Source organism: Camelus dromedarius, chromosome 34 (assembly GCF_036321535.1).
Source record: "Camelus dromedarius isolate mCamDro1 chromosome 34, mCamDro1.pat, whole genome shotgun sequence".
NCBI lineage: Eukaryota > Metazoa > Chordata > Mammalia > Artiodactyla > Camelidae > Camelus > Camelus dromedarius.
The window spans coordinates 16505610-16531571 of record NC_087469.1 but is presented as its reverse complement, the minus strand read 5'-3'; the positions used below and the strand labels follow the sequence as shown (position 1 = coordinate 16531571).

General features: G+C 47.0%; 1 protein-coding gene across 2 annotated transcripts in view; it reads left to right on the top strand.

The window, feature by feature from the left end:
* Positions 1-1992: 1992 nt before the first annotated feature.
* Positions 1993-25962, top strand: part of ETS1 (ETS proto-oncogene 1, transcription factor) — a 121986-nt gene continuing 98016 nt past the window's right edge. The window contains exons 1-2 of one of the 2 annotated variants that reach the window (XM_010986269.3): positions 1993-2062; positions 14812-14894. In XM_010986269.3, the coding sequence (XP_010984571.1) occupies positions 14826-14894 (69 nt within the window). In that variant the 5' untranslated portion in view covers positions 1993-2062; positions 14812-14825. The remainder of the gene's footprint in view (positions 2063-14811; positions 14895-25962) is intronic. The other variant, XM_031443392.2, reaches the window with a different exon arrangement.

The following is a 25962-nucleotide window of genomic DNA, read 5'->3' as shown; positions in this document are numbered from 1 at the left end:
GATGTATAAAAGTTTTAAATTTTGATAAAGTCCAACTTAGCTTTTTTTTTGCCTTTTGGTGTGATTCCAATAAATAATTGCCAAAGCCAACGTCACGATGTTTCCATGTTTTCTCTTCAGAGTTGTATAGTTTTAGCTCTTATATTTAGGTCATTGATCCATTTTGGGCTCTTTTCTGTAGAGAAGGTAAGGTAAGGGTCCCACTTCATTCTTTTGCATGTGGATTCTCATCTAGTGCTATATTTTTAAAGACATGGTTGAAAACAAAACTTGCTGTTTCCTTGGGCATTCTCTAGCAATGCACAGTGGGGGTGTGGCTCATTTGGCATTGTTCCCATGTCTAGCTCATGCTCTTGACCCCCACAATAAGCAGTGGCAGAGGATGGGGCTAAGGTTCTAAAGGGTTGCTGTCTACGTGAACTCCATGTAGACTGCGCCGGACTCCAGAGTGCTTCAGTCACCACCCTGGACACCCTGTACATGTCGGGCAAGACTCCAAGAATCCAGGTCTTCTCTACTGTTTTTTTTTCCTTTTAACTCTCTTGCAAACATTAATGAATAGAGTTGTAATTAGTTTTGATTGGTTTAATTGGCCATGGACTTTTCTAAATGGGGCCACGTGCTGGAAGTGACCAGGCTCTCCAGGACAGGCTGAAGCTCCCGGCGTGGATCCCCTCCTGGCAGGCATCACAGTCCACTGAGACGGCTGATTTACGGGCCCGTCTCCCCACTGCAGTGTGAACTTGCTGTTTCCCCCAGTGCCTATCCCCGTGCCTGCGACAGACATTTACCAAACAAAGCTGAACCAGAAGCAGTACCTCGTCCTTTCCTCTAAGTCACGTTCATCTGCAAAGGCAAAGATGGGTGGGAAGGTCTTGTTTGAATGACAACACCGTCTTAACTGCATCTTTAGCTTTACACAATGAAGCATAAAGATGCTGCTGCTCTGAAGGACACTGATTAGATCGTCATGGTTTTCCAAAGTTGAGCATTGGTGTCTTCATTAGAGAGGGAAAGGAGTCAGCCATGGCAAATTTTAACTCCTTTCCATCTTTCAAAGTAAACGGAAACTTGCAGGATAAAAGCCTTAAATGATGCAGCCAAATATGGACTTAAAAAAATTCTGTAATGAAATAACCCTGTGCATAGAAATGACGTTGCCGTAACACCCTTGCCATGGTCCTGAACATGTGACTGTAAGGAGCCTTATAGTTTCACCGAAAACAGGATTTCCACACTCTTTACATTTTCTCTAAGTGGGGATCATATAAGTTTCCCTGCACGAGGGACAGGGCATCAGGGTCACTGCACCTACCCTATCTGAGAGCTCACCTAAAACCAGACGCACATCAGGAGGGTAACTGAGCTCAATTTTCAGAATTCTCGACTCTTGATCTGGAAAGCTCTCTTCCATATCATTCTTTCCTTTTCCTTAGGAAATAATGACATGTCCCATCAGATTACTAGCCTGAGCAGGTGACCCAGTGGTAGACAGTCTGCTCTCTGACAGCCTTTCCTGATCTGACTCTGTAACCCTCTCCTGACCCCTTGTGTAGGTTAAGTGGGGCTCCGTTGGGAAAGTCAAGAAGTGTGGATCATGAATATTCACATATTCAGCAGAGAGTAAATCTACCTCTTCAGCAAAGGCTGAGACCCACATTATCCCACCGAGGGAGTTCTCCTCTGCTCGCCTCCCTCCCCACTACTTCCCCTGCCTGAGTTACAGTTAGCAGGATGGTAATTGGAATGCTGTAAATTAAGGTGGAATCTGGTGTTAGCTCAACCTGTAACATTATTTGCTCGTCCATTTCCACTGTAGACCCTGTCCTAGTCGCTGCCTCCGTGGAGTCAGGGGCCAGTGGAACACTGCCTTTTTTCCCCAGCTTTCCTGGACTTGACCACACCCCCTAATTTAAGAAGGCAGCTCTATTAGAAACATTATGGTCTTTCCATCCTCTTTAGTCCCGAGCAGAGGATTCCCGCAGGTAGTTGGAAGGAGACCACAGACACTGAGGGGCGCTCACTCAGGACCTGTTCTTCACCCAGTCTCTGCAGAAAAGTAGTAAGTGGGGTGTGAGTTTGCCTAAATCTTTGCAGTCCATTTTCCTTTCCTTTCCTTTTTTTTTTTTTTTTTAAATTCAGTGGAATTAACTGGTAAATTGATGGGGTCTTTTCAGGATACAAGCAACTTTCTCTTTCTCTTTCCACGTTTTTCTGTATTTTCCATTCAATTGTTTAATAACAGTTTTCAATAACACTTCCTAACCTTGTTGGAATAGTCTGAGATCAAGACCGTTTCACTCTCTCCCCTGCTTTATAAGAGCAAAATCAGGCACGTTTTAGACCCTCACAGATTACTTGTCAGAAACGGAATTTTCTTCCCATACTGGAGCACTTCCAAAGGAATAAAGCTGCAGTTCAACACAGAAATTTCTTTCCTTTTTTTTTTTTCTCTTTCACTCTTAGCGAGCCATTGTTTTACCTTTTTAAAATTTCTTTTAAGCTTAGCAGCTTTATGAATTGCTTTTACTGAAAGGAAATTGCTACAGGTTTGAGTCTTGCAAGTCAAACTAGACTTTTTGGGTTTTTTCCCCCTTGTCTTGTGACTCACAGTTCCCCCGGGTCCTCCAGCCCTGGGACTGTGCTTGAGACAGAGGGAGTCTGAAGGTCCAGGTGGGCACAGCTTCCCTCCAGCACAGGGCTGGCTCCCTGGGCAGCGCGGTGGACAAGCAAGGGGTGTGGATGGCCGCTCCCCTCCACTCAGGGATTTTATATCTACCAATCTCACTTTGCTTGTGGCTTCTCATCTACTATTGAAATGTCTCTGTTACCCTCTTTTAAAGTTGCATTTTATGGAGGTGAACTGTTCCAAAAATGTTTGATTACTGAGATTGAGGCATTCGATTGTCAGCCTTCCTTATTACCTTTTGGGTAAGTTTTTTTTTTTTAAATCACAAGGCCATTTTCCCTCCGACTTCATACCATTACTGTGCAACTGAAAGGAGAGAGATTTGTTAAACAACAGGACATCGAGGTTCTCAAATGGTAACTGTGGCAGCTCCATTTGATTTGTAAAATGCCTGGCACCTTCCTCAGTTGTAGTTGTGGATGGTACCGCCTTCTTTTCCTCTTAAAGAGAAGCCCCTTTGCCTCTGCAGGCGTGGGCTGTGCAGGGAGGGTCCCTGGGCGGCCGCTATCAATGCAGAGTTTCCTCCTTACCTGTTGTTTCTGAATGGAGGGGAGGGAGAGCTAATGAGTTCATGTCTGCAAAGTGCTTTGAAGATGAAAAGACCTTTTCATGTGTTCAGCATTGTAGTTATTAATATTAATATTTGAAGAAGCATGCTGCTTCTAATTGTAAATCAACAACTTCCATCCTTGCCAACTCAGTAGTAAAAAAACAAACAGTGGCAGCAGCCACGCAGCCTCTTCCGTCCTGGTTCCGCCGCTGAGGATGTGGGAAGCCGAGTCTGATTACAGAGAGGGCACCTTCGCCTTAGCGGCTCCTCGCCCCGAGGTGCTAGTTAGCCAGGTACCGGGAGGTCCGAGAGGAGAGCCTGGGGGAGGGTGGGGAACAGGGTGGAACCCCTCCACATCTAGTCGTCTGTGACCTTGGAAAACCAGTTGAGGGCATGGATCTGGGCCAACTGCTTGATGATAGTGGAGTTCAAAGGCGAGTACGGTCACAGCTGGCACCAACACTGGCTCCGGAGCGGACGTGTGCCTGGGGCTACCAGGCACGGCTTTGTAACTGAGAACAAGTTATCCGACAGGACTGTGCCTTCCAGTCTTCATCCCTAAAATGCACATGATGATTTGTGCCCCACCCACTTCCCCAAGTAAGAGAATGGAAGTAAAGAGCATAGAGCTTTGGAGACTAAGAATGGTGCCCGTAAGCTTGCGGGACAGTCTGGAGTCATGTTGTAACAAATCGGGTGTGTGGGTGCAGGTGCCCCGGGAGGGCGAGTCCGAAGGAAAGCAAACGCTGGGGAGACCAAGAGTCGGCACCGCCGTCTCCCTAGTTGATTCCTCAACGTGCTGCCTGATTTCTTACTGAGAATTCAAATTCTGCTGAACCTCAGGGTTTCATTGATTGGTGAACAGATCCATTTTCCACAGCAACTCCTTCCCTAATGACCACTCAGAAGGGAGCTGGGGGGTCCTTTCTGCCGCCCTCCCTCCCTCCTCCTCTTCTTCTTTCCCCTCCTTCTGTCTCTCCCCTTCTTTATGGAAATCAAATGTATTTAGTAGTTCCCCAAAATAAATGTGGGCAGCAGTTTAGCGGCATTTGAGGCGAATCCTGTGAGCTCCTTCCATCCTGGGCCAAGTTAGATATGAAGGCAACTTATTTCCTCCCCTTTCATCCCGTTGGTTCCTGCTCTACTGACAATGTAGCTTTAGGGAACTCAGCCTTCTATCTAGATGAGTCTCTGGATATAACACCTGGTCCCCTCCACGTCAGCCAAGGACGGATAATAATCCCTCATGTTTATCGAGCCCCTGGCTGTTCTGGGACCCTTGGCAGGTGCCTTGCAAGGGCCACTTCTTTAACCTGCAACGAAGCCCTTGCGGTGGGCGCTCTTGTTAACCCCATGGAACAGATGAGGACTCGAGGGTTGGTGCTATGACTGACCTGGTTGGTGGTGGGACCTGAGGATAACGCACGGAATGTGAGTCCAGAGCTTGTGGCTGGAGTAGCATCTCATAGGAACCTTAGCAGCGTGGAGGCACTTCCACAAATTGAGGCTACATTTTTCATCGTAGACCAGTGGTTTGCTTATCTGGGAGAACACTGTGGCTTAGGTCTATTTTCCAAAGGGGAATTTGCAGATTAATTACTTATTGTTAGGAAGATACTGACTCTGAAGGAAGACGACAAGGTCTAGTTGACAAGAGCAGTAAGTCTATCTCTCAGTCCCTCTGGTGACAAATGTTGATTGAACTTTTCCTCTGTGACCAGCCTTGTGTTGGGTGACAGATCCAGAAGGAGCAATATACAAGTTTCATTTAAAAAAAATCAACGTCATTTATTTTAGGAAGCATGATTTTACCTGAAAAGAGATTAAAATAAAAGGTAACTTAATTGTGACGTGATGTGACACAGTGTATGACCGGCTTGGGAGTTCAGATGGGGGGAAAGTGGCATCTAGAGCAGTGAGGGAAGGATGGTTGCGATCAGTTTTGTTTCTCAGAGGAGAGGGTAGACTTGATGTGCCTGCTGACCAAGTGCTGGCTGCATCCAGAACTTGGAGGGGACATTTGGGACAGTACTTACTAGAAGAAAGTCAAGCAGTAACTTTTAGCGACGATGTCAAGAAATTATTCTCAATGGGGAAACACCATGTATCAGTTCTCAAGAGCTGTGCTAAAGTAGAAACCCCTCCAGGATTTTAATCTTTTCAGCATTTTATAAATGTATTAGCTTTTCATTTTGAAATAATCCTAGGTGCTTAAAAAATTGCAAAACATCGTATGAAGAGTTCCCAAAAGATTGAAATAGTTTTAAATTGTGAGAAATAGAATGCAAATTACTCTCCTTAAGCATCTTTTGGTGCCTCCGGAGATCCTCAGGCCAGAAGGATTCCTGTCGGTGGGGGAAGAGCAGCGATGCCAGTTTCTTGACATTAGAGGTGAAATACCTCAAACCCTGGCTTCCTAGGAAAGGCAAGAAGCCAGTCAGACGCAGCCATCAGCCGGCACGTGGCTTGAGAGGGAGGGCTTCCTCCCTGGCCTGACTGGTACTGCAGCTAAGAGAAAAATCAAATTTCTGCTCATCAGAAGACATCTTCTTGTCTGTTCCTTGGTGGGCTCTGCCTTCTCAACACTGCAGAATTTAACCAAGTGAGCCCAGACACTGCCTTGCGACTGGAATGGGGTCCAGCACCATCAGCAACACTGAGATTCTGGTAGAAATGCAGGCAGAGCCCCAGCCCTGCTGGGTCAGGCTCTGCTGTAACGTGGCTTCCAGGTAATCCCTGTGCAAACCAGTCTGGGAAGCACGGTTCTAAAGCAAAAGCAAAAGCAAGAGAGAATTTTTTTTTTTAAACAGACAACCCAAAACTCACAATATTTTCCGTAGCTGCTTACTACTTCCTTATATTTATATCTGGTTGCCAAAGTATTATTCCACACCAGGGTCACATTTATATCAGAAAGATAACTGGTTTAACTCAGGAAGCTGTGGTATTTTCGCGTCTCTGCCATGCAGTCTCTCAGTCAGTTGCTTTGCCACTGTAAGAAAACTGCTTACTGCTTGGTTTGATGCATAACAATGGTACAAGCAGACCACCATTCAACAGAAAGTGTGGCTCTTTTTGCCTGTGAAGTTCTTGACTAAGGCTACTCAACCTATGTACAATTATGGAAGGGAATCCTTTTTTGACTATTTAAATGCAAGTCTTTTAGCAAAAGAGAGAAGGTTATAGGCCATCTGGGTTCTGACTCTAATAGCTGAATAAATAAAGTCTGCCACCTAGGGCAATAAAAATAATAATTAATAAAACTCACTATTACTGTTTATTAGTAAATGCTTACTAATGCCAACACTGTGATAAAACAGCACAAATAATAGCCACTATTTATTGACCATTGTGTCATGTGTGAAAGCAATCTGCTAGGCACTTTTATTTTATATACCCTTCCTCAATCATCCTGAAAGTGTCGGCATTGTTGTCTCCATTTTATGGCTGAGGAAACGGTGAGGTTAAGAAATCTGCCCATGACCCACCCACACGTTCAGTGAGGAGCTTCCGGGCACCCATCGTCTGTCAGTCCGAGCTGCTTATCACCCGGCTAAACACTTACCCTCTCTGGGCTCAGTTCATTCAAATTAAAAAATGGGCAGATTGGATGAGATTTTTTTTCCAACTCCAACATTCATGGAATTTATAAACTCCCTCTCTCTATAAGAATGCCAGGAAGCTGTTTGGCATTATGCTGAGAAATGTGAACCCTAGAAAGTGGGCAATGCACTGAATGAAACTCCACCGAGAGGAATCACAATCAGACATAGTCCAAGAAATTGCTCGCTGGATTTGGGAGACTTAAGGCAGCCGCCGTCCTTTAGATCAGTTTTAAAGGGGCATTATGAAAACTCCCCTGTCCCCATTCACGGTTCTCTCAAGATCTGTCTCTGTATTTATGGCATCTCTCAATTTTGCTGAGAGCTTCTTAAAAGCCAGAACCGTATCTAAATTCTAGATTAGATCTGACATGACTCCACAAGCTGTGAGTTGAAAAGGAATTATTTAAACTTGTAGGCTCCTTTGGGATTTCTTTGGCAGCCACCACTGGGTTAGGGTTGACAGTTCCAGCTTGCAGCTAGATCTTCTTTGGGTCTGACTTGGTCTCATGTACCATGACCTCTGCTATGGTTGTCCTTGTGAAGCCAGGATGCTTAACATCATTCCTCTAGCTCACTCTTTTGTTTGTTTGTTTGTTTCTAGTTTCTTGGTAAAAAAAACCACCCCAGTTTTTGATTCAGGCGCCTACTATGTTCACAGCCTTGCAGTACATCTGAAGGACACCTGTGGTTATTTGCTGAATTTCATGATTAAACAGAGGGTCTGAGGAACAACATTTAAAGACAAGGCTGTGATCACTTTTTACTGTAAAACAGCTTATTGCTTGGATGTTACCTTTAGTCGCCCAGGGGATGTTCCCACACTTGAGAAAGCAGAGCGTTAGTTTCTAAACATTTTCAGAGACTAGGATCGGCATTGTGCTTGTGAAATATAAACTGGACGTATGAGCACAGGCAGGTTTAAAGGGTAAAAAGAGGCAACACCATTTGGCCCACCGCTGACAGTGCGTGACTCCAGCAGTGTGATGACGAGGGCTTTGGTTCTGTGAGGTGGAGACATGAAACAGGCTATGAGGCATGCCGTAGCCCTTGACTGTTCTGATTCAGGAGGCCAAAATCATCTTGTATTCTCTCTCTCTTCAGGGAGACGTTAGCGAGCGAGTCCTTGAGGAAAGGCGAAACACTATACTCTGGCGGCGTTACAATACCAAGAGTCCATTTTTAGTGTTCCAAGAAAAACTAGCTGAGCTTTACCAATTCATACAGAACCTGAAAGTGTTACCCGTCACTAGGAGATGAAGCTGTTTAGAGAAATAGGAGATGGATATGAGTCATTCTCAAGCTTCTATTCAAGTCAGAGTTGGGGGACTAGTTAGCAGTGAAGGTGAGGAGAAACCAGACTAACGTGTCCACTCAGCTGCGAGTCAACTCTTTGTGAGCTTAGTGCGTGAGTCGGTAGATTCAGTGTAAGATGCAGAAGCCGACAGCACAGGAATCAGAACACGGTTTTGGGTCAGGGCTGACTCTTTAGAATAAGAAGGAATGTTTGCTCCTGCAATGTGGGAATCTTCAGTCAAGAAAATGAGGTTCTTACAGAGTTAGGAGTGAGAGAAACCATCTTCAATTATTCTTATCGATTTCTTTTCTGCTTATGGTAACCACAAAGTTTCCACAGGGGACTGAGGATTGTTCAGCTAACAAAATGGGCTTTAGCTGGCGTTGTTGGAGAACTGGACTCAGTGGCTTTTGCTACTTTGCATGATCAGGGGGGAGAGCCACTCAAATGACTTGGAAAATGCAAATGGACCACTCATGAGAAGCGGGGAGAAAATAACGGGAGACAATAGATTCATCCATCGGGTATGGCCATTAGTTCAGAGGAAAATATCTGGCTTGCAGTTAAGATGAGAGAAGTCTCACCTGAGTGTTGCATGTGGACACATGGCATCACAAGGGAGGGTTCTTTTTTTTTTTTTTTTTTTTTGTCGCAGAGAGATCTTCACTCTCTTGGCTGGATATACTCAGGCACTGAGACGTAACTCCTGCACAGACTAACTCTGTCCACGTGCAGGTCCTTGCTTCCTTTAGTCAACAAGAGTGCTGCACACCTACCATGTACCAGCTGAAACAGACGCAGACGCAGGGGGCGCCGTGAGCTTCCGTAGGTACCTTGTGAGAGGGAATCCCATGGAAGGTCGAGGATGTCCGTCTCACTGTTGAGAAGCTTTCGGGAAATCTCCCTGAGAAAGGCAACATTCAGTCTGAGTCTTTAAAAACCGACTGACACGGCGTTCAGAAGGAAGAAATTCAAACTCTTTCCCTTGCACGTGAAAGATGTTGCCTCGGTGACGTGGGGGACAGTATTGTCTTTGGTTTGGCAAAGGCGCTGTCATTTGGGGCAAGTGTCCTTTAAATGGCCTATTGGAAGCCAAATTCTTTTTCTCCTGTGGTCCAGGCCAAAAGGGTATCCTTTGAATATAAATTTATGGGAATCCTAAATTGTTGCTAGTAATGTTAATTGCAAATCTATTTAAATTATGCATAGCTTTCAAAGAGAAAAAAATAGGCAAACACTGCATCATCTGTATTTTCTGTGACAGCTTTATTGCACTTTTGGATTCCCCATGTGCAGTCTTCATACCCAGGATGTGTTATGGCCATAATTCCTGCTCTATGAGGCTAACATGAAGACTGGAGGGCAAGGTCAAATTTAAATCACAATGGCTTTGTTGGTGGCACTATAATTTTGGCTTCTCTGTTATGGAATGCAGTTTGTCAAATATGTATTCACACACAGAATATACACAGTACTCATTCTTTGTCCCCCAAATACCACTTTAAGGCTTGAAAATATTTTTAGGAACTTTTTGATAATGACAAGGAATTGGGGACAAATTAATTTTACCATAACAAGAGGCTCATGATGAAAAAGTATGACGAATACATACAGTAGAGCTCTCCATAGCTGTTATAGTCTGGGATGCAGAGCTGCACTGATTTGACATAGAAAAATCTCTACAGCTTTATGCCAAATGTCAATGAAAAAAGCAGATTGCAAAACAGCATGTAGAGAAACACGTGAAGGTAAAATTTTGATCACGTGTATACGTTACATCTGTATTTCTACAGACATGTTAAAAAGTACTCAGCAGAATGTTGAGCAAAGTATTAGAGCAGGGGTCTCCAGACGGTAGAATGTCGGGTGGTTTTGACATTCATTTCAGACTTCTCTGGGTTTTTATGGGAATTCTTTCAATAAATTTGTATTTTTTTGCAAGAACAATTATTTTCAAAAGAAAAATTTCTTGAAATGTAGTTTATGAGCTACTTACCCAAAGGCATAGTCTTTCTTTGACGAGCACATAACCCCGAAGAAAAACCCTTCGGTGACGTCACTGTTGTCACCTAGAAGTGCAGCCAAGGGGTGCAGAGCTGATGGGAACTGATTCAGTGCTCGCCGAGTGTCGTCTCTCTGAGGTTCCCTGCTCTTCTGCGGCCTTGGCCTGAAACACCTCTCCGAGGCCCCAGCCTCCCCTCCTCCTGTGTGTCACCCAGCCTGCCCCTGAGGAAGGGTGGGCCGGAGGGACAGCCTGCAGATCCTGGCCGGGTACTGGGTTTTTGGACGGTGGGAATCTCCAAATCTCCCTACTTTATGAAGCACAGAGCTCGTCCCAGAGCCCCACAGAAAACCAGTTCCAAAGCTTGTTATTGGATGCGAGACACCCACGTCAGCCAGATTGCCACCCATTGGTCCTCCGCACAGGTTGCCCATTTTTATCCCCAAAGTCCAGGATGGAGAGGACTGCCAGGAGAAGTGGCTGGTGAGCTGGAGTCGGGTCTCAGCTTGGCCTGAGTCTTTCTCTGCTTCTGTTCAAAAAAGGGACTGAAGAGAGTTTTAATTTTTAAAGTTTTAATTTTATTTTTTATTAAACATTTATTTTACTTAAAAGATTTATTTAAAATATATTTTATTTAAAACCTTTTATTTAAAAAACTAAAATTTTAAAGCTGTATGTTAGTGCTTGCATAAGCTTTCTAACTTACACGCCCGCATTCAGCAATGATTCAGTGCCAGCCACCCAGCAACTCTGCGCTCGGAGCTAGGGATTCAGACTGAAGAAACAGACTAACCCTTGCCCTTGAGGGAGTTAAATTCCAGTGTGTGTGTGGCGGTGGGGTCGGGGACACAAGGAAGCAGCAGCTAAGTGTCTGAGCTGGGAGGGGGACGCTGCTGTTTACAGAGGGTGGTGGAAACTTTCTTGATGAGGGACATTAAAGGGCTGGTGAATAAAGGGGAAGGGTTCTCACGGAGAAATGGGTCGTGAACGAACCTATTATTTCAAGTGGTTCTTCATCCAGATGTGTAATCTATTTGGATTCTATGTGTTACAGCCGCTCTCTCACACTTTCAGTCTTGTGAGACCAATTTACTTGTTCATTCATTCATTCATTCACTAATGAAAAAAAAAAAAGAGTCCTATGACACCCCGTAGTTTGTCTTACAGTCTGGAGATATGAAGACGAAAAAGACACAGTGCTGACCGGCAGATAGCTCAGAGGTCAGCAGGACAGGAGGAGAGAAGCAGGTATTTACACAACAGCGTGTTATGCACAGTGATGGAAGCCCACGGGGGGAGCCAGGGAGGGGACAGCCAGCCCAGGCTGGCGTGAAGGGCACTTCAGGAAGGATTCCTGGCGGCTAAAACTTCTGAGATGTGCCTCAAAGCTTGAGGAGGAGGGGTTAGTCAGTTCTGAGGAGCAGGAGGGTGACCGGGCATTTCCATCAGGGGGGATCACCGGGCGGGAGCAGGGATGTGAGAAATAGCACCAGATGCTTGAGAAAACAACAGAGCTGCCTGCTAGAGGAGTGGAGAGGACTGTGGCCATGGGGAGGGCCATGGAGGCCAGGGCAGACCACGGCCCGCAGCCCAGCGGCCTCCTGAGCACAAAGTCACTTTAGACACAATTCCGCCGATGCCCCGGCGTTGCTGGTCCCATGCAAGGGGAGGAACTCTGCTCTTCGCTGACTCTGTTACTGAGTGTTCAAGTCATTTCTGCATTCAGACAAGCCTGTGGATGCTTCTAGGCGGGGGAGTAAATCTTAAATCACACAGTTGTTTTGTGTTTAGGCAATAAACATTTTTAATGCCAGGACAAAAAAGCTGCTCCCCCTGATTGTCCAAATAGCTGTCATGTGGGAGGGAATTCTCCTTGGCCAACAAGTCAAAAAATTTTTTTACCCTTTTGCTTTTTCTGAAAGGGTTTACGTCTCCAGCAGCTGTTCTGTGTCACGATCTACAAGTGGAAACAGGGCGGGTTCTTTTTTTCTTTCTCCAAAAAGTAATGAAGCAGTCATCCATTTCTGCCCCAGAGTTATTTCCTGAGATGAGCGCCCTGGAGAGCTCTGGTGACTCCCTCTTTCCAGCTTCCTCCCTGGGCAAAGGGCTTTTCCCCAAGGGAAGCGTCAGTCGCAGCTCACAAAGCTTCTTGAATCTAGCCCAGCTCAGGATGCCCCTGTGGGGCCGCAGATTTCCTCGCTCACTCTGTCCAGAGAGAAAACACATTTTCCCTGAACCCGTTCCTCAGCTGCGGTGCCTTTGAGCTGAACTCCAGGACCAGGCTGCCCATTCCAAAAGTGCTTTCTTTCACAGATATACAAGTCAAACAGGAATTCAGAAGGGTCCAGGTCTTCTGCTGCTGGTGGGAGGCTAGGGATGTCCATGGGGACAGGTGGTCACACCTCGTCCTGGGCAACCTTCCACAGTGTTCTATTCCCCAAACCTCGGCAGAACTGACTGCTGATTTCCCCCCATGTTGTTGGCAAACTCCTCATCACATGATATTATAGTTACACGGGAGCCTGTCTTCTCCCACTGCCTGAAGATGCAGACTGTCTCTCTCCGCTTTGTCCTGAGTCTGACAGGATGTGAAGTCCACGTGGTCCAGGGTCTCGGTTAAGCTGTGTGTCTCCAGCCCGCAGAACAGTGCCTGAACCAGAGCAGGCACCCAGTAATTAGTGACTGAACGAGTAACAAAGTCCTGGCAAAGGAAGCCATCAGTGTGCTTGTTGAATAAATGATTGAGGTCTGTGATGACTCAGGGGTCCTGGGGGCTTTTTGGAGGAAATCAGGGGGCTGGCTGATTCTCGCAAAGCTGTGCTTCCCACACCTGGACAATTCCCAAAGGGCTGGGTGGCCCTGCGGGGCCCTGGAGGGGGTGAGCAACTTTTCCCTGAGGAATCTGCTCCTGGTCGGGCCATTCTCACTGTGACACAATCGATGCCATCAGTGTTGTAGATCTCATCTCTGAAGCAGGGGTGTGTGGGTCGGTGATGATTCTTGAGGACTTTAAAACTTTAAAAATCAGAAAGGCTTCGGTAGGAGGGAGCCTGGCGCCCACGGCCGTGACCTGCACGGCGTCCGGGCCGTGTCCAGGCTGGCCTGCTGTGGGCGCCCTTTTCTTGCTCAGTGCCCGGCGCCCAGCGCACAGTCTGATGCGTTCTTCAGAAGCAAACACTGAACAGGTGACCGCGGCTACGGGCGTGGATGGTGTCCTTGGACTAGGGTCCTCTGGCCTCTTCCCACTCTTCAGCTCTGCCCCCAGGGAGGTCTTCCTGGGGTCCTTTTCCAACGATGGGGAGCAATTTCCTGAAAAACTAGAGAAGAAAATCTTCATTAACAGAGCCTAGTTACTTTACGCTTTTAAAATTCATGTTATTTTGGCTGCGTTTTACTTTGGGGAGAAAAGACATCATAAAAAGGTAACTTAGTTAAAAACCATAAACTCGTTTCTGGGCGAGGTTAAGTCTTCAGGAGATCTTTAACTTGCTTCTCTCACCTGTATGATCTTAATCGCTCTGTGACGGTAGCCCTCACTCAGTACCATTTCATATTGTGGAATTTGTTTAACTATGTCGTTTAAATACCTTTCATATGAAAGAAGGCACGCTCATTGGCTGTCAGGCTGTGCCAAGAAGGTGAACGAAGTTACAGATTGAACGTAAGACAAATAATATTCTTTATAGTTCTTGAATTGGGGTTGGGGGCCTTAATTGTTGGCAAAAATATAGGGAAAGGACAGACAGATACAAACTGGAAAGTGGTTAAATTGAAATGAAAATGTCACTCCCTAACAGTAGATGCTTGGCCTCTGAGTGAGAGATACACGTAGGAATTCAACCCTCTGCATCCTTCAAGGAAGGCTTTTTTCAGTGTGTAACTGCACAATATTGAATTTATGAAAATGTGTGAACTCTTGTACCTTAGCGAGCATTTGGATCAACAGGCGTGTTTGATATAGAAATGATTTTCCTGATGACCGGCAGCTCGCTGGAAAATCCCTTCAGCCAGAATATTCTTTAAGTGTTGTGGTCACTCAGACTTTGAATGGAAATACTAGCTCTCAACAAGTCATTTAAGAGCTCATCTCCTTTTTTCAAGATAAAAAAAATGTTCCCTTCCTCCCCCAGCTCCCCGCCGCCCTGCCTCTCCAGGGCTTCTGTCTGTGTCTCTGTGTCTCGGGGTCCTGGTGGACATGCCTCCTTGGGAGAGGCTTTCCACCCTCTTCTCTCCAGTCCTTTCTTTGCTTGTTGCTTCATCAGTTAACGCCTGCCACACTGCGCTGTGAGGGCCTGCTCCCTGCCAGGCCTGGTTGGGACACAGGGAGGGTGATATATGGATGTATGGGAAAGTCACTAAAAGACACATGAGACCCGTTCCTGCCCAGAAGCCCCATAAAAGGTCCTTTTGTGGACTCTGACTGCTGATTGTCACAGCACACGCCACCATCCACGCTACTTTGAACTCAAGGGACTGGCTTGGCCTGGGGGCTGCCTTCCTCTCTGTGTGCCGGAGGCTGGCCACTCGGTTTTTCTAAGTTTTAATTTCCTTCTCTTTAACACAAAGAGGTGAGCTCCATGTCCCTAAGGAGGCCCGATCTGAGCCCGCCTTTGGTTCCCAGTCCAAGCACGGGGGCGCCCAGTGGCTCAGCGAACGTTGTCTCCCGCGCAGGTGCTGAGGGCGCGATGAGCTACTTTGTGGATTCTGCTGTGAGCGGCCCTGCCCCTGGCTCAGCGGGGAGACCTGCCGTGCTGGTAAGTGGGACGCCCCCTTCCCCACCCTCCTCCTCACCCCTCCTCCGCCCTGTGCCTGCTTTCTGATCTCTCCTAGGCAGAGGAAGCCAGGGACCCAACCCCACCGCCGGAGTCAGCTTTGAATCTTTTGGAGGGGCTACGCTGTGAGATTATCTGTCTTTTTATCACTATATAAAGTAAAAAAAAAAAAAAATCCAGGACTGATGGATTTGCTGAGAAAGATTTTTTAGTACCTTTGTGCTGTAGAGACTATGACTCAAACATGAGTAACGGTTAAAGCCAGGTGATTTTTCACAGTTCAGTTCATTTGGTGAAGATTTTTCACATGCTGAGGTACCTCGGGTCTATTCTCAGCATAATTTAACTTTCTCATACACAAAAGCTAAAAAACACAAGCTTTCTCATCACAGAATCTGAAACTGGAAATAAAATGTGACAAGTTGATTGGAAAAGTTCCTGAATCTTAGAATAAGAGAGGCAAAATGACTTGAAAATAGGGCTAGATAAATTTTCTTGCTCCTAGAGGAGAAGGCTCTCAGCCAAGCTCTGTGCTGATCAGTAGAAATATTTAGCCGAATATCTTATAAATTTACTGTGTGAAACATCCCATAATGCTATTACTGATCAATTCTTTTAATATTAGCTGATGAATCACTGACTACTGATTCTACATTCTGTATGTTTTTCTATAAAGGCAGCCATCATACACGTTGGGCTCTTTTTACTCACCCTGGAAATGGGCAGATAAGATTATTGTTAACCCCTCCAAGTGCATTTATGTGTCCAAATAGACACCAGTCGACCAGAGCTCTTTTCTGACGCAGGGTTTGTCCAGTCTGTGGTTCTACAGAATTCTTAACACGGGTACCCTTCAGTCTGCCGTGACCTCACGCTGTAATTTTGTATCAAAAGATCTGCTGTGTTTGAAAATTATTTTCTGTAGTATTGAAAAAATAATTATTTAAAAAGACACCTTACGTTCCAGGGCTGATGAACACACTGCTCTTCACTGGCTGTCCTGTGACACATGTTTCTTCTTTTTTAAGTGGCTTCTGTTTTCATATAAACACTATTCACTGCATTTAAAAAAATTAGAAAATATTTAGATTACAATTTACATCAAAATATGTTTATCTCTGTCACACACACACACACACACAAGCCCAGATAAAGAGTCACTCCGTTCTCCTTTGTAGGAACTGCCAAGAGACTTCACTTTAAGGTCCACTGGGCCAGAAACGTTGCCAGGGAAAGGGTCCTTCTGCTTCTCGCATAGGGGTTAGCCTCTAAGGTCAGCGTAAATTATAGTACGTTTTTCTTAAAAGTCATATTGTAACGATTTCTTAAAATAAATAAGGATTATGTGATTTCAGGGCAAAACGTGTCATTGACTTGGCAAAGTAGATTTCAAAGCCAGCCCATGTTAATTCTCTTTGCCAGTATTGTAATCAAATTAAACAAAATTAATAACTTGTCTAAAAAAGCAATGCTGTAAAAATTTATATTTTATTTTATTTTAGGCACAGAAATAAATTTTATTACAAGTATACAAGTTGCAGGTATAATATTAAGTTGTTCTAGATGAGGCATCTGGAAATTGTATGAGATTAAGAAAACTAAAGAACAGCTCTAAGTATGTGTTTTCAACTTAAAGACCCCACCCTCAACTGAACGCACTGGATATTTTTAATGCATTTTGAATGGTTTCCCCTGGTTTCAAAACAAAGAACCTGTTCACCCCACCCACAGCAGCCAGAGCTGAAAAACATTATCAACATTTTGGGTCCTTATCACTGTGATGTTTCAGAGCTGCTTGGATAAAAGCAGAAGGTTGCACAGGAGCACTGCTAAGTTACTGTTCCAGCACTTTCGTTAATAACTTCTCTCTGGGCCTCAGTTTCTCTGTCCCTGGAAATGGTCAGATAAACTTTCAGAACCACAGAGCAAGCAGAAACGTCTTTTGACTGTTTCTTCTTCTTTAATAAAAGTAGATAGATATATAAGATTGATGAGTACAAACTCAAGTTCAATGAAACAGCCCCTAGAGACAATCTCCAGCTTGAAGCTGGGCTGCAATAAACGGTCAAAGAATTTGTAAATTGTCTACAGACGATAACCTTGGGGATATCGGTGCGCGAGAAACTAGCAAATCTCACACTCCATCCCGATCTAAGATTTCACGGAGGAGCGAGCACAGCTTCCTTAACTAACCCAGGCACCTGGATCTTCTCGGCTCCCTTGGAGCCTGCTAGCCTAGGGCTCAGCCAGTGGTGCTTCACGCAGCAATCCAAGTCCTCCTGCCTGGTGCCCTGGTCTCAGAGTTACGCAGCCTGGGCCACCAGCTAAGTGACACTACCCCAGGGATGGGAAGTTTGAGGGTGAGAGGGAAAACCGTAAGAACAGTGGGTTTTTTAATCCCAGGGTGATCTCGCCCCCAGGGGACATCTGGTGGTATTTTTGGTTGCCAAAACGTGGGGAGTGGGGATGCTACACCCAGAAGGTAGGAACCAGGGATGCAGCTAAGCACCCTGTACGAGGATTGTCCAGCCTCAGATGTCAGCAGCACCCAGGCTGAGAAGCCCTGCCCTGGATCAGCCGCCAGATCAGATCTGAAGGCGGAGAGGTACTATGTGTACAGACTGGTCTAAGCTGTTCTTTGTTACATGTAAATGACCTCTTTTAGGAAGTCTTAAAAAAAGGAAAACAAAGTGAGGCCATATTCCTGTTATGAGGGGTTCTGCTGAGCAGGCTGCTTTCGTTGTCCAGGAAATAATCTTCTAAATCAGGAGACGAATGTTTTCTAGGCCCTGAAGACTGCTGAGTCTCAGATTCCTTATTTGTGAGTTAGAGGTGGTGTCGGCGTGATCCGATTGTTGGCTGTACCCAGGGAAGGCTGACAATACTCACGGTGACAGTTGTAAAATTCCTCCCACCCATGGGAGTCGGGGAGGGGGCTGACCATTTTCCACAGAACTCACATTATCTGCCCCAGGGTCCCTTTGTCAAAAACAACATGTGCTATCCCCGTTGGAAGGCCAGCCTCTCAGGGGACCACCGTGAGCAAAGTGATGTCACAGCAGCTGGGGAGGTGCGGGAGCGGCGCTCCCGGGAGCTGTCCGGCGCTGCGTGGGAGGGGGCGGCATCTGCAGGTGCTTGTGTGGGTTGTGTGTCAGGGACCTTTTCATCCAAGGGGAGGAAGTGCTCCTTCCTGTTGTGCCACCTCAGCAAGCCCACTCTGAGCCCTGGAAGTTCCTGGCGGCCCTGACCCTCTCCTACGTCATCCTCTGCTGCATGTCCCCGGCCTGCTGGGCTGGGGGAGGGCAGGAATGGGGCGGATGCGCCACTCCTAGTTTTGACCAAACATGTCCTGGTCCTTGGCTACCTCGCAGACAAGGAAGATGTGGAGGAGGTCCTTGGGGATGAAGGGACCCTGGGCCAGGCTTGGAAAGCATCCTGAACGGTGGGAAGGAACAGCATGACTGCCCACTCGCCTCCTCTCAGAGCTCAGGCCTGTGGGGATGCAGCGATAAGCCAGGCAAGAGTGCCTGCCCAGACTGCCGGCCCATGTGGAAGGCGCCCAGTCTTTGGTCCTGGGCCTGGTGGCTGTGGGACAGAGTCCTGTCAATCACCATGGACAGCACTGAGGCTTTGGAATCAGAAAGACCTGAGTTAAATTCTGGTCTGTTACTCCTCTGCCACGTGAGCTTGGGCAAACTCCATCCTCTGACCCTCAGTGTCCTCATCTGTAAAATGGGCAGAGTGTAACTTACCGTATAAGGTCACTGTGAGGCCAGCCACAAACCTCAGTTAACCCCCTTTCCCCCGTGTTTACCATCTCAGCTCTGTTTTTTTCTGGACGTTTCAGTTGTGTGGGATGCACACATGGAGGAAGGCGTGGAGAGGATTCCACTGATTGTCCACACAAGGGTGTGGCCAGAACAAGATGGCGCTACTGGGGGAAAGATGGAGACATTCTTACTGACAAACCTCATTGCTTCATTACTACCCTGCACTAGAAATAGCGCCCCTACCACCCGATCAAAGTTCTCCTGTGGGTGGTTTACAACCCCATTGTGTAAACAGACCTGGTTCTCTTATCTTGAGTAATTGCAGTTTAATTGGGCTTCCTTGGGAGGCAATCCCCTTCTTACCCAGTGCTGTTCGTGCTCTCCACCTCCACCCAACATGCCTTAGGATGTGGTCGCTGGGGCGTCTGCTCTGTCCCTGCACTTGGGAAGTCAGGAAAGGCTTGTGCTTGTTTCTAGGAAGCTCAGCACACGTGCCTCTTCCTTCTGTCTGGGAATCCTGGGAAGCGATGGGTAAGGTCCTCAGTGCTAGAGAAGTAAGAATATCCCCAAAGAAATTTAGAATGTAAATGGAAACTGGAAAAGAAATGGTTTTTTCTTGTTGCTTGCGGTGGTGATGGCTTTGCTCCTGGAGAGATTGCTGGAACATAAGGCTTAAGAAATGATTTACAGCCAAAATTCTTAGTGGTAGTCAGAAAAAGTGAAGGAAAAAAGAGAGATAATGTCTATTTTCTAGCATCTTAGAAAGTGGGGATTTTCTAAAATACTGGCTCCAGTCAGCACGAACTAGAGGATTTCAGAGCCAGACCATAACCTAGAGACCATCTCCCAGCATCAGGAAATTCAGGTGCTAAGAGGTTAAATGAGTTGCCCAAGTTTACAAGCTGGCAAGGGGTGAAGAGTGGTCCAGATCTCCTGGCTCCTGGCTTAGGACATGCCTTGCCATCAAATGCGTCTTGATCATTATTTTTAAAATTTATTTATTTATTTCAGTTGAAGTACGGTCAGTTTACAATGTTGTACCAGTCTGGTGTACAGCATAATGTTTCAATCATACACATACATACATATATTTGTTTTCTTACTCTTTTTCATTATCAGTTACTACAAGATATTGAATATAGTTCCCTGTGCTATACAGCATAAACTTGTTGTTTATCTGTTTTATATACAGTAGTTAGAATCTGCAAATCTCAAACTCCCAATTTATCCTTTCCCACCCTCTTCCCTCTCTGGAAACCATAAGTTTGTTTTCTATGTCTGTGAGTCTTTTTCTGTTTTATAAATAAGTTCATTTGTGTCTTTTTTTTTTTTTAGATTATACATATGAGTGAAATCATATGGTATTTTTCTTTCTCTTTTTGGCTTACTTCACTTAGAATGATGATCTCCAGGTGCATCCATGTTGCTGCAAGTGGCATTATTTCATTCTTTTTTATGGCTGAATAGTATTCCATTGTATAAATATACCTCAGCTTCTTTATCCAGTTATCTGTCAATAGACATTTAGGCTGTTTCCATGTCTTGGTTATTGTGAATAGTACTGCTATGAATATTGGGGTGCATGTGTCTTTTAAAATTAGAGTTCTCTTTGGATATATGCCCAGGAGAGGGATTACTGGATCATATGGTAAATCTATTTTTGGTTTTTTAAGGCATCCTGATCATTTTTAAGAAATGTCATGATAGACAGAACTTTATGACAATTCATGCATCCATGTGTTTTATTCATGGTGAATTGACCTTCTCTGGCTTAGAGGAAAAAAACCAGAGCTCCATTTTGTAGACTGCTGAGCAGATCGGAACTCTTGCCCAGTGTTTTCACCACGGGAGGTCCTCCCAACCTCCTGTCAGGAGGCCCTGAGTCAGCCTCACGCCCCATCTCCACACCCCGGGATGGATGCCTGAAGCCGGCGCCCTTGGGGTGGTTGGGAGTCCGCAGGCTTCCTGCAGCTGATGGATAACACGTATCTCACCTGGAATCTCTCAGCAGGAGTGTCAGGGCCAGGCGCCCAGGACTGGGGCAGGTCCACTGAGTAAGCTCTTGAGTGGAGGGGGCTGTGGTCTCAGGCTGGTGTGAGGATCTGCAGCGTCTGTCACCCTTCTTCCCCAACCTGGTCTGCTGCCCGAGGGCCAGGGTGTCCCTGGGCGGCCTCTGCTGTGGTCCGCGTGGCCGGGCTGGAGACCAAGCACCGCTTTTCATGGGGGCAGAATCCGATCTTCCCGACTCTGCTCTCTGTACTTCAGACTTTTTTCTCTCTCTCTGAAACCTGCAGTGGTCAGGCCTGCCCTTTCGCCAAGGCCCAAGCCCATCAGTCTTATTGTTTTAGAAAGAATTTCCTGGCCTTGAGTCTAAAATTAAACTGCCCTCTGAGAGCTTCCTATTTTGTCTGTTCCTGCCTCTCCGGTGGCTGCACCCCCCTCCCCATCTCTTGGGGTGGGAGCACTGGGGACAGTGGAGGGGGTTCTGCCCCTCAAGGGGACAGGATGCACGTGCCCTTGAAGCGGGTGCACCCCATGTCCTTCTGAGGGTTCTAGAACCGATTGCCCACAAACTTGTCCCCAGCGTTGCCTAAAGCACCTCTTGGTGATGCGTCGGACTGTGAGTGCGGGGCTGCTGGCCGGTCTAGCGTTTTCTCAGGAGGAGGAAGCCCAGACTTGACTGGAGGTCTGCGGAGCTGATCAGGCAGCGCGGAAGATCAACTGCACTCAACGAGGTGCAAGGTTTGACGATGAGAAATTCCTCGTTCACTGCACACACTTGCCTTGAGCACGGGCCGTGTGCGACCCCCGGCCAGTGCAGCACCCTGGCACTTCCAAACTCCGCTGTTCTTGACTGAAAGAGGGACAATGCAGTGGCAGAACGATGGGTGACCAGGGTGTTAGAGAAGAATGAAGACAAACAGTGTGACGGCTTGAATACATTTCCAGGGACCCTCCCCAGCATGAGTCTAAGTCATGACCACGACAGCCTCTTGTCTCTCCGGGCCTCTCCACACTGGGGGGTTATTTACCAAATGAAAGTTGTCAGTCACAAGGTCAGGAGAAAGAATGTGGACGGCTCAGCAAAAAGGAGACTTGCAGTTGGAAAGGAACTTGGAGATCGCTGGGGCCGACCTCCTCAGGAAGCAGAGGCTTGAGGAGGTTAAGAGACAGGCCGGAGGCCGCGCGGCTCCTGAGGGCCAGAGCAGGGCCTGAACAGGCTTCCTGGCTTCCAGCCTCCCGCCCTCCCCCTGGGGCCTCGGGACATCTAGGCCGCTCCTGGAATGTTCTCCCTGCGGGCGGCGAGCCCCTGTGCCCATCTGGCCGGTGCTAGCTCAGCTCTGCCTCTGGGTGAACACTGAACAGCAACATCTAGAAATACATATTGTGTCTTGTCTGTTTACGGCCCTGCGCTGGGGCTACACCCGGGGATTCTGAGGTGGGTTCAAGAAAAGGTAGATTGGCTCCCCCAGAGTCTGTGCTCTGAGGAACTCGTACCCGAGGAGGGTAAGGATGGGGGCTGAGAAGCAAACACCTGGACACTGATGGCTGCTTGGCTCCAGACAGAAGTGTAGTGTTCATGTCCTCGCAGACACGCAGATGCCATCTGTTCGTGTTGAAAAAGTACTCCCCTGTCCCCGCTTTGCCGATGGTGGGGGTCTCTGGGGGCACGGGGAGGAGGGCTCCGAGGTTCAGCAGGGCTGGGGGCAGGTGAGAGAGCACAGGGAGAGAGCCGCGTGGCGGGGGTGGGGAGGGAAGACAGGTCCCCGACAGAAGCTTCCAGAAGCGAAGTCCGGTAGACATAACACAGGAGATGGGGCTCTGACTGGAGGAGGGTGGCAGTGGCCTCAAAGCAGAGCTGGCTCCCCATGGGGCAGGGACAAGCGTGTGTCCGTCTCCCTGGTGGTTTCCAGGCTTCAGCGCATCAAGCTGCTTCCTTCTAAGGATGAGAAAGACAAAGCCTTTAGGCAGTGGGCTCGTGTCAGCAGACAGCCTCCCAGCGGACGAGGGTGGCAGAGCCGGGCAAGGGGGCCTGCTCTCCCGAGGTGCCCAGGGACCCAGGCCCTCCAAGGCCGCCCAGACACCGCCCTTTCCTCGGCGGCCACTTGCTACCCAGCCCGCTTCTGAACTCTGCCCTTGGCGTGCAGGGCACCCGACAGGCTCGTGTGTTCCCTCCTGTGTCTTCAACCAGCCAGTCTGTCTTTTTTCCCCTCAGGTCTCCTCCCAGCTCCGGGCAACTTTACAGCCCTTTTTTTTTTTTTTTCCCCAAAATTCAAGTATAAGTGACTTCCAATATCATGTTACTTTCAAATGAACATAGTGGTTCGATATTTTCAGCCATTATAAGAAGATTCCCACAGTAAGTCTTGGACCCTTCTGTCCCCATACAAAGTTACCACGGTGTAACTGACCACGTCCCCATGCTGCGCGTCACATCTGCGTGACTCACTTACTTTATAACTGCTCTTAATCCCCTTCATTGATTTCACTCATGCCCCCTGCTCCCCTCCCCTCTGGTAAACACCAGTTTGTTCTCCGTTTTATTTGTGAGTCTGTTTCTGTTTTGTTATGCTTGTTGCTTTGTTTTGTTTCTTAGATTTCACATAGAAGTGGAATCACACAGCATTTGTCTTTGTCTGCCTTATTTCACTTGGCATAATACTCTCTAGGCCCATCCATGTTGTTGCAAATGGCAGGATTCTGTTCTTTTTTTTATGGCTGAGTAATATTCCTATGTGTGTGTTCCTCATCTTTATCCATTCATCCATCAGTGGACACTTAGGCTGCTTTTATATCAAGATTATTGTAAAGAATGCTGAAGGGAACACTGGGGTGCATCTATCTTTTTGAATTAGTGTTTTCCTTTTTTTTTCGGTAAGTACCCAGAAATGGAATTGCTGGATGGTGTAGCAGAGCTGTTTCTGATCCTCTCTTTTCATTTTTACTGCCATTTTTCCAGACTCTATACTTTAACTAGACCTTTATGCTTCTATATCTAACTTTATCCTTTCCGGTCTTCTCCCATCCTACAGCCACCTTAGGGACCCCTCCACTGAGTTGCTCTGCCATCACTCTAACAGAACACAACCAAAAGTGAAATTTTCTTCCACCCTCCTTATTTATGGACTTAAATTCACCATTTTTACCATTATTAAAGCCAGCCATCTCAGCATTACTTGGATCCCCCCCTACTTTCTTTCATCTCCCATCAGTCATAAAATCATGTTGATTCTTCCTTTGACACGCATCTTATATTTCTTGTTTCCTCTTCACCTCTACACTCATAACCCAAATCAGCTCTTTCTTCCTAACTGGACCACAGCTCAGCCCCGTAACTGAGGTGAAGGGCCCATCTGGGGGCAAAGTCTAAGGGCTGTTCCCCAACTCAGGACTCAAGCTAAACACATCTTAAATGCAATATTTTTGAAAATCAAAATTAATGCAAAAATTCTTCTAAGAAATAAAAATCTTAAAGACTGGATCAGGAGTACCGACTTTTTGCCCTTCTGCCTCAGGCTCCAATATGGCCCCAGGGCACTGCTCCTGCCTGTGCCGGCCTCCCCGCCATCTGCTCCCACCCATCCTGGCCTCCTTAGCGCTTCCCAATGACTCTTTCTAGAACACCTTGATTCTCCACGCCACTGCCTCTAGTACAACTGCTAATGCCTTTCTTCTGAAGGCAAGTTCTGGCCTGGTATTCATGGCCCTCCACGCTGTGAACTTATTCTGTTCCTCCAGCTTTGATTCTTACTAATGGCCTCCACTGCCAGCTTTCTCACTGCCGAAGAGCACGCCTTTCCCTCCTGCTCGTCACCACCAAGCAGCAGATTCTGTCTCTAGACCACCCGGCTCAGCCTGTCTTAGTTTCCCTTACACAGTCGTGCAAGCTCCTTTCCCTGTTTTGGTGGGTCTCCTTTTGCTCTCTAGAGCCTTCAGATGTTCTAGCCTGAATCTCCCTTGCCTTTTCAGTTCTCACCTTAATTAATCTGCTTCCTCCAGGAAGTCTTACCTGCTGCCGCCCTCCTCCCCCGTACACACCAGCACTTAGCCCTGTCACATCCCCCGGCTGTAATATCCTGTTTACTAGTCTGTGTGCTCCTCAGGGTAAAGTTCATTTCTTGCTCATATTGTATTCTTAGCGTCGAACATCATACTTGGCAGAGACTCGTTGCATGATATAGATTTGCTCCATGAATGTCCCTTGTCATAATTCATCTAGCACCTCCTTCCTGAGCGGTTGGGATTAGAGACACACAAGATCCCTGTTGCACAGGTCGAGGAAAAGACAGTCTGAAATCGAGGAGACCTCGGTTAGAATTCTCTCTCCATTATTTATTAGCTGTGTGGACTTGGGAAAGTTACTGTCCCTCTTAATGGCTCAGGTGGTTTTTCTCTGAAGCGGAGATAGAAACACTAATCCTGCGCAGCTATGGTGAGGATTAAACGTGGCCCGCTCTCCACCGTGCTTAGCTCACCAGCCGGCACGGGGTGGTGTGTGGGGCACCTCATCTCAATAATCACCTGGGGGGGGGGAATAAGCGATGCCCCATCAGGTGGTTTCCTTAAACTGTGACTGGGGCTGGGAGGGTTGCTTGCATCTCCTGAGCTCACCTCCAGTTCACCAGCGGCCAGAAAAGGAAGATGTTGACTTGAACTTGTTTTGGGTGGCGCCCTTTTGAAGCACGGAGGTGGGGGCTTTGCTGCCCAGCTCTCTGATCTGTTAATAACCTGCTTCTTCCTCCTTAACGGAGAAGGTTTCATAATGAATTGGAACTGGCTCTGTGGTTCTCTTGAGTAAAAATGTCATTTTCGTGCGCTTTCAAATAGGTATTAGGTCAGTTTGTGAAATGTCTAATAAACAGGCAGGTGTCTAGGTAACAAGGGTCCTGATGCTCCCGAGAGTGTCTGTTGGCAAAGATGTTTGTGGTTCCTGGTAGGTTTGGTGCATCATCTCCTTCTCAGTCTTAAAAATAGGGTCCCCTGGCACCACTAAGGACCACTAAAGAGGAAATGTGTCTTAAAAAATAGACTTCCCTGTATAAAATAATAAATAGACCCTCCCTGACAACAAGGAGCCTGCTTTGGGGGCAGGAGAGACTCGGCGAAAAAAGCCACTCATGAAACTCAGGGAGATTCTATGTGTGGTTGTTGGTCAAAGCTGTGAGCTGACTCATTGTACCACTGCGTGGTCATCCCCAGTCTGAACCTCCTGGTTTAGGCAAACCATGCACATGGTACCCCAAAAGAAGACAGCGTTTGGTCACTCAGAGTTCTCCTTT